This window comes from Corapipo altera, unplaced genomic scaffold (assembly GCF_003945725.1).
Source record: "Corapipo altera isolate COAL_440 unplaced genomic scaffold, ASM394572v1 74, whole genome shotgun sequence".
Classification (NCBI taxonomy): domain Eukaryota; kingdom Metazoa; phylum Chordata; class Aves; order Passeriformes; family Pipridae; genus Corapipo; species Corapipo altera.
This window is the reverse complement of record NW_020884934.1, coordinates 3,321,004-3,334,974: the sequence shown is the minus strand read 5'-3', so window position 1 is coordinate 3,334,974 and position 13,971 is coordinate 3,321,004. Positions and strand designations below refer to the sequence as shown.

The 13,971-nt window shown below is 42.9% G+C and overlaps 1 protein-coding gene across 4 annotated transcripts in view; it reads right to left on the bottom strand.

Annotated features, from left to right (window-relative positions):
• Positions 1–2,642: 2,642 nt before the first annotated feature.
• GRIK1 (glutamate ionotropic receptor kainate type subunit 1) overlaps positions 2,643–13,971 on the bottom strand; it is a 121,994-nt gene continuing 110,665 nt past the window's right edge. The window contains exons 15-17 of one of the 4 annotated variants that reach the window (XM_027660018.1): positions 12,019–12,269; positions 9,198–9,364; positions 3,083–3,170 (exon numbers count right to left, since the gene is read on the bottom strand). In XM_027660018.1, the coding sequence (XP_027515819.1) occupies positions 9,215–9,364; positions 12,019–12,269 (401 nt within the window). In that variant the 3' untranslated portion in view covers positions 3,083–3,170; positions 9,198–9,214. Of the gene's footprint in view, positions 3,171–6,556; positions 6,572–9,193; positions 9,365–12,018; positions 12,270–13,971 lie in introns of those variants that run through there. The other 3 variants (XM_027660019.1, XM_027660017.1, XR_003530382.1) reach the window with 3 other exon arrangements.

The following is a 13,971-nucleotide window of genomic DNA, read 5'->3' as shown; positions in this document are numbered from 1 at the left end:
TGTGCTGCTCCCTTTATATATATACATTTTCTTCCCAGACAGCAAAAGGAGCTTCATTTTTTTCCCCAGCACCTTTTTATAAGTGGTAGAGACCACTAATACTGATGGGAAAAAAAACAAACAAACAAAAAAAAGGGCTTGATCATAAATCTTTTATCACTTTCAGCCTAGTAATTTAAAAATGTCTTGGCTGGAGGCCGTGGACGGCAGAGCAATAGAGTTAACACAGACTGAAAAATAATAACCTGCTTTTCAATCATGGCATTAGAATGGTTCTGGTGGCCTGGATGGCCTGTTTGCAACCTGATGATGACATAAATAAATGAAACTACCTATTATGAGATTCTCTCTGAGATCTCACAGCCGGGGGCTGCTTTTCTTAATCATTGCTTACCAGCCTGATGCATGCAGCAGATTAAACTTCCCAAAAGCAAGCACTGATGTTTGAGCTTCCTACTGAGGTCACTTTAAAGACACCCTTCTCTTTCCTTTCCCAGAGAACTCATTGCTCCAAACCTCCTGAGAGAAACTCCTGAAGGATAGGCAAAGTCCAGAAGAAATGCTGGAAAACAGCAATAATAATTCCTACCTTCGAAGGCAGGGAAAGAAGAATCCAGGTTGGCTTACAAACACTTGCATGAAATAACTGGTTCTTAATTAAGTGGTAGGAAATGAGCAAGAATTAATATGAATCTGTCAAAACCTGGTCTTGTTAATCTGATGAATTTCTTTAAGAGCTCTAAGGGCCCTGTGGGTGAGGGAAAGGGTCTTTAATAAGCCTGATCCAGCCCTCATGACATTTTCAGATAGCGCACTGGGCTAGAGGACAGTGGCAGCCAAAAGTGCTGTTAAATGTCCTATTCTCCAACTGAGGGGTCTACAGAGCTCCATCCCCCCTCTGAGTCTCCTTTCTGGATGGTTTTTAGGGAGTGTGTTTGCTGTATTTACAGGCACCACCCAGCTGGTTCAGGCAACCAGCAGGACTGGGTACAAACTGCCCTTGGCACTCTGGGGAAGCTGTTCAGTATAATAAAAAGCCCAACAACCCAACCCAAAAATGTGCAATTCCACGTGGTGATGCCCCTAAACTCGGGCTGAAGTTCTCATTGCCTGGATGGCCTTCAAGATACAAGATGTTTTCCCACCCAGCTCAACATCGGTGGAAAAGCAGATCTAGTTTTGAGCGTCACATTTTGGGAAGGATGGGGAGTAATCACAGAGAGCCTTGGGGAAAATGGGTCTAATAGCAGGAGTTTTAGAGTTTGGATCCCTGTGGAAAGGCTGAATGGAGGGAGGGAGGTTCTAGTCTATAATAACACTGAAATTATCACATCTGAAGCAGAGCTTTGTAAGCAAGCTCATCCACTGCAAGCTGCCAGGGAGCTGTGGGAGTGGTGGTGGTGGGTGAAGGTGGAGGAGGGATTTTCCACTCAAAGGCTTTCACTTCACATTCTCCTTTTGCAGAGGAAGTGTCCATGGATACAGGGGTACAAGGGAAAGGTTATCAATGGTAAGCATGAAGTTCCCTGAGGGGAAGGAATGTCAGAGGGACAATAAAGCTTAACACTTGGTTGAAGCAGCTGGGTAATGAACCTTGCCACGAGCTGAAGCAAATACTATTGACACAGCTCTCTGTGCTGTGCAGGAAACCAATCAGTGCCTCCAGTCCCCTTTTTCCAGCCTTGCCTTAGGATTTGAGGTGGTAGGATAGCCCTGGAAGAGCAGGTCTATTTATATATAACCTGTGTAGGAAGGCAGGGATACAGGAAGCATGAGAGGCACGTGTGTCCTACACCCATTCTCATCCCTTGGAGTGTGGACATGCCTGAATTCCACCCCTTTTCCTTCCACAGCATCTCCAGAGCAAACCAGCTGGCACAACAAAGCCCCTGGAACACCAGGATTAATCACATAGACAACACAGAAATAAGTACAAATGTGTTTCACCTCACTGCAATATAAAGGTACAGCTTTTCATGGGGAGGGAAGGGGAAGATCTGCTGCTCTAATGCATCACTTCTTCAGAGTTGCCTTCGCAAAAAAAAAAAAAGACTAAAATTCTCCTTTGCTGCTAAAACATTTGGTTGGTGCCCCCAGCAGCTGCAGAAAAAGGTTTCAATTCCTGAGCTGTATTCCTGTCAAATGTTGTTGTCTTTGTGGTCAAGGTTTGTTATAAATTGAATATTCTCAGCCCTGATTTCTAGGAGTCAAGAATTGCTTTACTGGCATCAGGAGAAGAAGGATGAAGCAGTGTGATCATGTCAAGGTTGCTTTCCCCTGCTCACTGTTCATTCCTTGGGTGATTTCGATTTTTCTTTTTCAACACAGAGCACCTGCAGTCATGGTGTTACCTAATAATGGCATTTTAAAAGCAGTGGAAAGGGGATAAGGAAAAAAAGTTTCTCACAGAAATGAGCCTGAAGAGGCTATGATGTCATCCTATCCTTATAATATCAGAGAAAATAAAAAATCCTCGTTGTTGTATTTGATACATTTTTGTAGTCATGGTTTGTGAGTCAGTGGTATGAATTTTTACTTAGGCTTTCTGGGACCTGGTTTCTAAACAACTCAGTAGTTCTTTGTGCTCAGCAGAACTGTAATCTTTTGTTCAGAGGGGGAAAAACACAAGTTCCACTCCCAGATTATTGGAAAAAAGAACCCTGTCTCTTGTTTATTGATTTATTTAGAAAGCACACACAGCGATGCACGGGGAGGGGGAGAGAGATGCAAACCAGGTGAGTGTACAAATCCATCCCAAAAGAAAGAGTGAGCCACTTCCCAGAGGATTAGTAGTACATCAGTCCAGGAGAGCATTCCAACTGCTGTACCTCTAGGTTAAAAAAAAAAGAAACCACAGAGAATTCCTGAAGAACAACGTGAAAAGTCTCTATTTCAGAAATCCCACCACTTGTAGGCAGCAATGTTTGTGTTTTGCTTTGTCTTGTTTCCATTTTGTTTTGTTTTAGTTTTGTCTGGTCTTGTTTTCGTTTGGTTCCCGCTGTTTCCTGGTGCTCACGCGATGGTTTCCTTCCTCAGGGTCCTCCTCTGGTGACACGTGAGGATGCTCGTGAAGGAGGATTTCCCCTTCGTTCTCGACCTCTTCTTCAGCTTCTTCTGGTGCTTGAGGGAAATTCCGAGCTCCTCCATGATGGCATTGAAAGAAAGACACTGGTGGGAGATGGAAATGGCATTAAAACCCTGCCCAGCACAGGCCGGACCCTTGGCTGAGGGAAGCAGAGACCTGAGCTGGGCTCAGGGAGCTTCTCTGCTGAGACCCAGCTTTGAACAAGCCCCCCAAGGTGCAACAGGTGACTCTACACATCATTTTTAACTTCCCAACTTGGCCTCCACTAAGTTTAGCTGATTATGAATGTTTCTGGAATTCTACACATTTGCCATATCGTAAAACTTACCCTTTTTCATTTCCTCCTGACCTTAAAAGAAAAGAGATCTTGTTTTAAATGCCATGAACCTCAGTCACAAAGAAAAAAAAATTTATATAAATATTTATATATATATAAAATACAGGAGAAAACAAAGAATTCAGGTTTTGAAGATTTTTTTTTTTTGTGGTTTAGTTATTTTCCCCTCATGAAATGTTCCCCTCATGAAATTATTTCTACCATACAGCACAGCCCTCAATCCTCTTCTTTCTTAGGAAAGAATCTTTTCAAATACTGTGTGTTGGAAAAATTAGGTAATTGCCACAGGAATAAGGGAGCTGAATAGTTTAGAGAGAAAGATCTTTTCCCACCATCACAACATTAAAAAAGACATTTCAGGGTATGTGGAAACATCTTTTAAAATCTACAGCTGGAATAATTACATGTAACACAAATAAAATACAAAAGGAGGCATTAGGTGGAAGTATCTGACAATGCAAATAAAAAACTGTTCCATGCAAATATATATGAATAGATTATTTATGTATAAAATGAAGTGATGGGAGCAGTGTGAACCAAAACTTTAACCACCTTGCCTTCATCAGGCTGAATAAATCCTTCCTACCAAACCCTTCTAGAACTGACCAGCTTTAACACAGAACAAAACTAAGGTTCTTGTCAAGTGGCAGTGGCAGCAGAGATTTATTTATTTCTCTGTATCAAATATAAATTCTCATCTAGAGTGAAACCAGTGCAAGGTGAGCAATGTCCAGTTCATAATCAGGAATTATCCAACAGTGACCTCAGCTACACAGGGCTAAAAAAGGTAAAATCAGATATATGATTTAAAAAGCAGAACCCTCAAAGATTTCCTAGTACCCATCTATTCTACAGGAATATTTTCAAATGCAAACCAGAGCCTGAGGGTAGCCTGGATCAAGGGTAAATAATTTGCTTGAGGGAGCAAAGGAATCACAGAGAAGTGAATCCCACAGGCTTGAAGTCTTGCTGAAAATTTTTATTTTCAAATTCAAACCAGTTGGAAGTGGAACCATTGGGCACTTCACAATTCAGGGAGTCAGATATTAAAAACAGGCTGTGCTCCTTCTTTTCCAGTGTAATTTCTCCCTGTAATGTGGGTAACACAGGCTGAGATCCCAGAATATTTCAAATTTATACGCCAATATTCTCTTTTTTTGAGATGCTTCATTTTTGTTCTGAGTTACGCATCAATTAAACTCCAATTAATTCATGTCAGCCCCTAAATGTAATAGGAATAGGCACTGCTTTTGTTTCCAAATCACTCCCCTCTGGAAGCAGCAGGAAAAGCAGGTATCATCCTAACAGGGACACTATTTCTACACTGCTCCAGGCTGTTTTTAGAGAGTAGCATCACTTATTTCCAAAGTAATAAACCCAAATGCTCTAAGTGGCTGATTTGGTGTGGATTATTGCTCTCTGCTGCCTTAGTTTTAATTGAGCTTTTAAAATCTAGATTACAAAGTGAATCCAGAACTCCATGGTAGATAATGAAAGGATCATATTAACCCTCTGTGGGATTGATCAGGTTTATTTTTATTTTCTTTGATCAGGTTTATTTTTATTTTCTTTCCCTGTTGCTCTTGCTAACCTACTGATGTTGTGTATTTAATCACAGCCATCAGTCTCTGCAAAGTGCAGTCAGGGATGATTTCTGCAGATGAAATAGTACATTTTACTGCCTTGTTAATAGGCTTGGATTTTAATTTTCCAAACAGATTCCTGTTATTCAGCCTGTGCAATTATCATAATGCCTTTCAATGTCACAGCCAAAAAAGAGTCCCATGAAGATCACTTTACATCTGCAGACAGATGTCTAAAACCCAGTGCTGACATTACCTGTGTCAGGGTTTTAATACCTGACTCCGTGATTTGTGAAGTGCCCAATGGTTCCACTTCCAACTGCCTTGAATTTTAAAACAAATATTATCAGAAAGGCTTCAAGTTATTCTTAGGAATGGGTTTGATATTCAGGTTTTGCCTAAGAATTAGGCTTTTGCCCAGTTGTTCATCAATAGCCTGCCAGCCCTCTGAACAGCACCTTTAAAGTCATCTTTAAAGGGGGAGGTTGACATTAAAATTCAATTTCAAAGGGTATTATGCTGTTCTTTTAGTCTCATATTCAGGCAGCCAAACTGAAAGGGTTTCTTTAAAAACCTCTTTTTTTACCTGCTGTTCAGTGCACCTTTGAGATCTCGTCCAGCATGAGAGGACAGTGGGCACAGAGTGATCCCTTTTACAACAGAGTGATAAGTTTAACGTTTTGCTTTTAGCCAGCCTAACTTTCTCATTCTGGCAGTGTCAAAATGCTGCAGGCCATGGCATGTAAGAGGAAATGTCATCCTTTAAAAACAGAGCAGATTTTGCTCTCCTTGTGATGTGCGAATCTTTCTCTCCCCCCTTTGGTCACTCCAGCAGGCTACTAAAGCTTAGTCATGGAGCTCCCAAATCCTTCCATACACTGGTCTGTTTTAAGCTTGAGGATAATTACAGATTCAGAATTTAAAAAAAAAAAAAAAAAAAAAAAAAAAAATAAAAAACCGTAAAATAAAGTACAAACAAGACTGAAAGAAAAGAACCTGCAGCCAGGATTTATCAATCTGCTGTTTATGCTGCTGGGCTACCACTGGGGACAAGATTTTTCAATTGCATTTTATTAATACCTTGCAAAACCCAGCAAATAATAATAAAAAAGCCACCCCAAGCCCAGTGTGTTATGTTGAAGAACTGAGAACTATGAAAATCCAAGGATGTGGGCCAGGTTTTATTGTGGAAGAACCTCTGACCAGCTCAGGGAGAGAGGATGAAGTGCAAGTCAGGATTTTCCTTCTGCAGTGCCCTCATTACTCTGAAGGACCCAGAGCTGGGACATTGATGTGTCTTCTGCTGAAAATAAGTGATTTATTTGTGCCTAGTGCACCATAGGAAGAATATCCATAATAGTTTCTCCTAGTGAGCAAACTGCTGTTGCAGCACATTAAGAATCCATGTGAGTACTCTGTCACTGGTGGCTAATTGCACGAGGACATCAGCAAATTAACTTTTAACCTGTCAGAGTCTATTGAGCAGAGATTGCCAAAACAGTATGATAATAATCCATGGATTAATTTAAGTCTTCCTCAGTTATAGAAACTGGTCCTCTGCTTCTTCTCTGCAAGAAAAAAAAAATCACTAAAGCTGCTTGCTGGTCTCCCAAACCTTCTAAACACAAATGAGACTTCCCAGTGAAGCCACAGCCATGCTTGGAAGGGAATTTCTCGGGAAATTTCACACATTTCACAGGATATTCTGATTTGGAATGGACACACAAGGATCATTAAATCCAGCTCTTGAGTGAATGGCCCATACAAGGATCAAACCTGAAAACAGAGGTGCTTGAGCTGATGTTTGCTGCAGAGAGGGAATTTGCACAGCAGACAACTCCACAAAAAATCCTATTTTGCAAGACCCTCACTAAGACAGGGCATGTTTTCCTTCTCCCTGTTCTCCTCCTGCTTTTTTTCCCAAAGAGCTACAGATGTGAAGCTTCAGGGCTTTGTTCCAGGGAGATCTTGAAGCCTGTAGTGTCTCTGCAGGAGTTGTCCCAGGGGTCACACACTTCCCAGGGGATGCTGTGCCTTCCTCGAGCACCTGCCTTTCCCTGGAGCCACAGCAAATCTGGAAAAACTGCCTCTACAAACCTGGGTTTGTCAGAACTCTGGGGTGGCACATCAGCTCTCCCTGCCTCAGCTCTAAGGAGCAAGTGAGGCTGTTTGATAACTCTTTTCGTAGCTGGGGATGGGGCTGTGCTAGGTAAAGGAGCTGCTTTGTCATTCCCACAGGGAATTCCTCAAAGCCTGGCAAGTTGTCTGCAGGGACAGCTGGACACAGGGAAAGTATGGATGTTACCAACAGTGGGACTATTTCCTTGACAGATGAGAAAATGTTTACCCAAAAAGTGACAGAAATTCTCTCGGTTCTTCATTAATCTGAGAAACAATTAGAAACCTGGTCGATGCTGCAACCCAGAAGATTTCCTGCATAGGGCAATGATGGAGATAAACACATTAGGCATTTTCCCTCTCCTCTGAGACTTGAGAGGAGCTGAATTTAATTAGTTTTAAGTCTCTTCTACTGGGAAAGCTGCAAATAAAAAGTGCTCTCTTAAATCAGATATACAGAACATCTAATTCAGGTCTTTGCTGGTAAGAAGGAGCATTTTATGAAGAACCAAAGCTTTCAAGGCCCTATTCAAACAAGTTGAAAGGCCATTTTGAGCCAGACAATTTCTTGCAACATCTGGAGTGGAGCATAAACACTCACATCTACGGATGAGCAGAGAAGAATTGGTATAGCCACAAAAAACCTTCAGCCTGCTGGCAGCACAAGGAGTGCTGATCAAAAATTGCAACAGGAATGGAAGGAAAAAACAGCTCCCTCCATGCTCTGGCTTTTCCCAGGAGCCAGGTATGAGAGAAACAACTGAAGAGGAGAGCAGAGCTTTGCTGCAGCACCTCGGCAATTGGGTGTGAAGGCTCCCACTTGAACAAGTTCTCTAATTGCAGAGAAGTGCAGAAATGGCCCTCAATAAAACAGGTCATTAACTTGTGTGATGAGCAGGAACTTCATTGGGCAAGGAAACATAAAGTAGGTGTGAGGGGGGGGAGATGAATTGGTGAAGCTGGTGGTAACCTGGGATACAGTCAAAGGCAGATAAAAGGTAATCAGGTTTTGAAAACACCTGACAGGTTTGTCACAGTTCGTGACATTCTAGAGCTGGCATTTCCATACACTTTGTGTATCTCAGATTGTTCTCATATGGTTCTTTTGTGACAAAACCAGATGGAGTCCATTGTCTCCTGCCCTGTCAGTTCCCCAACTGGCCAAGGACTGGAGAAAATCCAACTGTTATCCTTCCAGGGTATAAAAAGCATCCAGTGGCAACCTGCTACACAAAAAAATCCACAAGTGTTTCAATATGCAAAGCTTTACTGCTTGATAAAAATTGATATCCTGATTTTTTTCCACAAAGGACTTTTCTATGTTACAAAACCTTACAATGAACATCATGAATTGCTCAAGCAAGACAACGGATTTATCCTGTTAATGGTATATCTGGGTGTTGCCTGAGGGTGCTCCTGTTGAACATGTTCTTAATGGTTACATGGCATAAAATTTAACTGATAGATATGATTTTGTGGTGTGATAGTTACTTGGAGGCTTTGACTAATGAATTTTAAATGGATGAATTAAAATTCATTAAATATTGACACTGGGAATAAGACATGCCAGCTAAAAATCTCCGGCTGCTTGTAACAGGGGTTCAGAAAGTTAATGGAGCCCTGCAGGTTGTTTTTGGAGGTTTATAAAGAGCTGCCTGGCCCACTTGCTGAATGCTTCAGCAGAGACCAAGCTAAATGTTTCTCCATGCTTTTAGTAATGAGGCTTTTATTGTTTCACTCGGATTGGGGAGGAGATGAAAAGGAGGCAAAGAATTTTTCTTACCTGAAAGAGGTGAATTACCCCACGAAATGGCAAGGTCACAATTGTACATAAGAGAATGTGATAATTCTTAAAAGCTACTCCAGTCTACTCCACTCCCTCGTGGCTGTGGGGGTGACTATTTTCTGTGATATGCATTTAAACTGCCCAGATTTCAGGGACTTGGCCAATTTACATCACACACGCTGCTCTCCTGCTGAAGCAGGAGGCACTTTGGAGCTGTGCTGGTGGGTACAACCTTGGCCATTCTGTGCCAACTGTTTGGGTTTCATGTTTTCCGTGGGACACACCTTTTTTTTTTCCTCTCCTGACTACACAGTGTGAATTGAGGGCTGTGTCCGAATCCCTCGCTCGTCTCGGATTAACTTGCCACAGTCTAAATCCGTAGATAAGGTGGTGCCAGAGGTGGAGTTGGACGGGTGGGTTTGCTTACACTGCAGTCCGTAAAAGAAACAAAAGGCCTTGCATGCAAGAAAAGAAAAATGGAGAAAATAAATAAACCGAAGAGGCAAAATGAAAAGCAAACATGAGCATGAGATTCCAAAACTATTTAAACCAAAAGAGGCTCTAGTTATGGAAACAGAAAAGTCACAGGTTGTATTCAGTGCTTTGGATTAGCTCAGGATGAACACTACTAAGCTTCTTATTTCACCAGGTGGAAAGGAAAACTATCTGACAGAAACCAAAAAGTGACACTGAAATAATTGGTTTTCAACTCTCTGTAAAATTGCTTCCACAAAAGAAACCACATTAACTCATCTAAAGATTTTGATTATTAAGAAACATCTTGCAGTGCAGTGCCAGAAATGGTGTATGTACACACATATATGGAACCCTGAATGCTGTGATATTCGCCCAACATATTGCTCAGTAAAGGAACACTCCCTCCTGGTTTAAAGCTCTAGGTCTGCTTTAGTCATGGCTTCAGGAACACATTGCCTTTCACAGACTCCTGAAAAGTTTCCAGGATATTCTGCACCATATTAACATTTATACCAAACATCTTAATTAGCTGAAATTGTACTTTAAAATGTATTTGAATAGAAGATCTCCTGAGACATGAATGAAACAAAGATATAAATATATTCTTCATGCATCTTGTGTTGAAACAGGTTAAAGTATTACTCAGAAAGCTGCAATATGTGCAAATACATTAGTCCTTTATCTCTGACTTGTTCCAAAACAGGGACACTTTGATTTATATGTCCTGAGATGGCTCCACATGAGCTGTGTCTGTTCCTGGATGTTGTTTTCAGTGAGGGCTTGCTCAGGCAGACATGGGGATGCTCCTGCATGGCAGGAACTGCCCTCTCCTGCAGGATACTGAGAGGACCAAGCCCACTGACAGGGCATTGGGTGTCAGGGACCCAAAACAGCACCACTGGGGAAATGAAGATGCCTGGTAGGAACCAGCTTCCTTCCCTTCAGCAGGTGTGAGCCTTGGTTTGCCCATTCTCTTCCTGGCAGCAAGGACCTGTACATGATGTATCCTATCCAAAATCGGGTGTTGTTCTCTCCAGGCCCTCAGCCCTGGCTGCTGGGTCACTCAGGTGTCAATCCCTCCCATGTGTCACCCTGACTGCTGTACATGGTTCAAACTGCACCTCCCAGACTGAGTTCAAAATGTTCTCCTTCTCCTCCCACCCATCCCTGCTGCTTTGTTAAGGGAATTTCTCTCAACAGTCCTTTCTAGCGCTTATCAGCCTTGCAGGATCACACCTTGGACTAGGAGGATGAATTGCCCATGGAAAAGCTCCTTTTGCATCTCAAAGTGCAAAATGAGCTTAAAAAACTCCCTTGGAAGAAGAGGCCTCCTGTCTTAAAAGTCTAAGTGAGGAGATATGAACCTCTTGGTGATTCAGGGGCCACCCTGGTCATCAGGGGCACCCACCAACCCTTCCGTGTGGCGTGAGCCTTGTCCCTGGGGCAAATCCTGCTGAAGGGAAGAGGATCAGGGCACCTACAGGAGGGCCACCTCAGGGTCTAGGACATGGCCAGGACAAAGAGCCCCAGGGCAGGCAGCCAGAGGAAGAGGGTTGGCAGCTTCAGGAACAGACTCCAAGTCCCTGCTCGTGTCTTGCTTTGTTTGCAGTGTTTGTGGGTCAGTAAATGGGTGTTTACACTCGATTTTAATGATTGATTCTTTCTCACAAACTGCTGGAATGCTCAAGGCGTGATTTATACACAGCATTTCCTTTGTTTTCCCTCTGCCCTTTCAAATTGCTCATTACACTTCAGTGGAGCTATAACCAGAATTTCTTTGGCTCCATAATCTTCTTTTACAGTGGCATTCATCACCTTTCAGGAGTTCTCCTGAATGCTTTGAAGTGCATCCTTCAGCACAGCGTGTAAACCCCTGACTCCGAAAAAAAATTGCTCTGTAGAGCAAGAGGAAAATCACACTTGGGAATCTGGACACTGAGTAACATTCCTGTGTTACTCAAAGGGATAACGTTAATGCCACATTAAAAAAAACCAAACAAACAAAAAACCAAACAACAAAACCCCCAAAACAAACAAATAAAAACCAAAACCCAAACCAACCAAACAACAAACCCCCAAAACAGACAAAAGAAAACAAAACCACAAACCAATTAAAAACCCCAAAACAAACAAAACCAACCCAAACAAACAACAACCCCCCAAAACAAACAACACAAAACACAAAGCAAACAAAAAAAATAAAAATGAAACAACCACAAACCCAAACTCAAACAAACAAACAAACCCAAACAAAACAAAAATCAAACAACAAACAAACAAAAACACAAACAAAAAAACACACACAAAAAACCCAAAAGCCAAAATCCCAGGTGTGTTTTCTTCCATTCCAATGTAATCTCTGCTTGAAGTCTTAAAGATCAAGCAAAAACTCTTTGAGAAATTAATTGCCCTTGTTGTGCATTGCCCTACTAAGCAGCACTAATTGGACTGTGGGTGAAGCACTTCCCTGTTCTTGTTAATAAATTATTTGTTATTAGAGCCAGAAATGCCTGCTGAGAGTTCAGCAACACACAACCTACACTCTAGCAAAGAGAACTCCAGCACAGTTACTCCCCCATTCCCAACCCTCATCCTGCCGGGAGCACAGGAATGCTGGAAGGGGCTGACTCACCTGCTCAATGTCACTGTTTTTCCTGGATTTGTATATAAACTCCCCAATGGCTACAAACACTGACAGAACCAGCCCTGCAGCCAGCACGATGAAGATGCCCCCAATGTTCTCCACCCCAAGGGCACTGGCTTCTTTGCTGTCCTCCTCAGGGCACCCGTTGCCTCTCCACCACTTCTCCTTCATCATGTGCAGCTTTCCCTCCTCCTGGAGCTGCAGGATGGCGATGGTGATCTTGTCTCTGTAAGGAGATCCTGCAAGGGGAGAGCAAGGCCTGTCAGTGCCTCCATCTGCAGCCAAAGTGCTGCCTCATCACAAGGTTGATTATTCCTTGTTTTCTCTATGGCACAGGTGGGAAGTTGGTGTCTGCCCTGGGGGCTTAAAACCAGAAGGCTCCACTGGTGCAGTTATTTGAGAATTCATTATCATTTCTAAGGTCTCCTCCTGAGGCTTATTTAAGCCTTGGCAGTGGGTTTTCTTGCTCAGTAATTCCTCCATATCATATTTGAATATTGCTTTGGGCATCCTTGGAGAATTTCCGCTTTGCATCTCCTCTCTTGACTTCAACATCTGTTTATTTTTCCTACTGCATGTAAATGAGTGGCTGCTGAGAAAAGTCCACAGTCACACAGAGACTTTCTCCTCTCATTTATATCTGGATCAACCCACAACTCCACTTCAGCTACTTATAAGAACGTAGGGTTGCCCAGTCCTTTTTTGCTGTGACTTGCAACTATTTCATGCTTTGCAGGCCAACGACAACTTGGGAAATTATGTGTGTGCAGGTCCTGCAGCACTGATGGGCCTGTACAGTGTCTGGGGGGTCACACTGGGTGGTTCAGTCTGTTTAGATTTGCCTCTCACACACTCTGCTCTGGCTCTCTCCATCCTCCCAAATCTCTGCAGTCTGTGCTTGGGAGAGAGACTTTTCTTTATGGGACCAGGGTTTTATGATAACAAGCAGGACAGGGTTACAAGAATGGTTCTATGAGTCTATGAAAGGCTCTTTGGCTCCAAAGGCCCCCAAATCCTGCCGTGTTGGACTTCCTACACCTAGAAGCATTTTGTGTCTGGGCTGAAATACAGTGGGGAAAGCCCTTTGTCCACGTAGCTGACTCCTGTCCATCCTTTCCTCTCCTTTAGCATACCAGTGAGACCATGCAGGACAAGGGGGAATGGCTTCAAACTGAAAGGTTGGTTTAGGTTGGATATTAGGAAAGAATCACTCCCTGGGAGGGTGGAGAGGCCCTGGCACAGGTTGCCCAGAGAAGCTGTGGCTGCTCCATCCCTGGAATTGTCCAAGGCCAGGTTGAAGCAACCTGGGATCGTGGAAGGTGTCCCTGCCCATGGTAGGGGATGGAACTGAATGATCTGTAAGGTTCCTTCCAGCCCAGCCCATTGTCTGATTCTGTGATTCCAAGCTTTTCTTAAACTGCCATTTCACCAAAAAGTCACATTTTGCTGCAAATTAAAGCTGTTGCAACTCTCAACATGATCAAGGTAAACAAACTTTTAAGGCAGATCGTGTGCCAGAATTCCAGAGAACTTGTGGTCCACATAGACACAGACTTCTTAGAAAAATCTCACTAAGGCACCACTGTTGTGTCTTTATACATCAAAACAGCCTTGGAAATTCAACCTCACAGCTTCAGGTTTCTTTCTTATATTGCTGTGCAGGACATTATTAAAAATAATTGTACTATGAACCCAAGTGGCCCTCCCTGCTTTCCATTTCCTTTAGCTCCCAGTCCTGTTTGAGGAGAATCAGCAGGAGAAACATTGCTGTTCTTCATTTGTTGTGCCAACACTCAGCTGTTTTTCAGTGCATCCTACTGCCAGCACCAGGCCATGCTGTGACCACAGATGCCAAGAGACGCCTGTCAGACTATCCAAAATCCATCTGGGAAGCCAGCACTCAGCAGCCACTGCTTGAGGTAGCCAGCTTTGAAAGGAAAA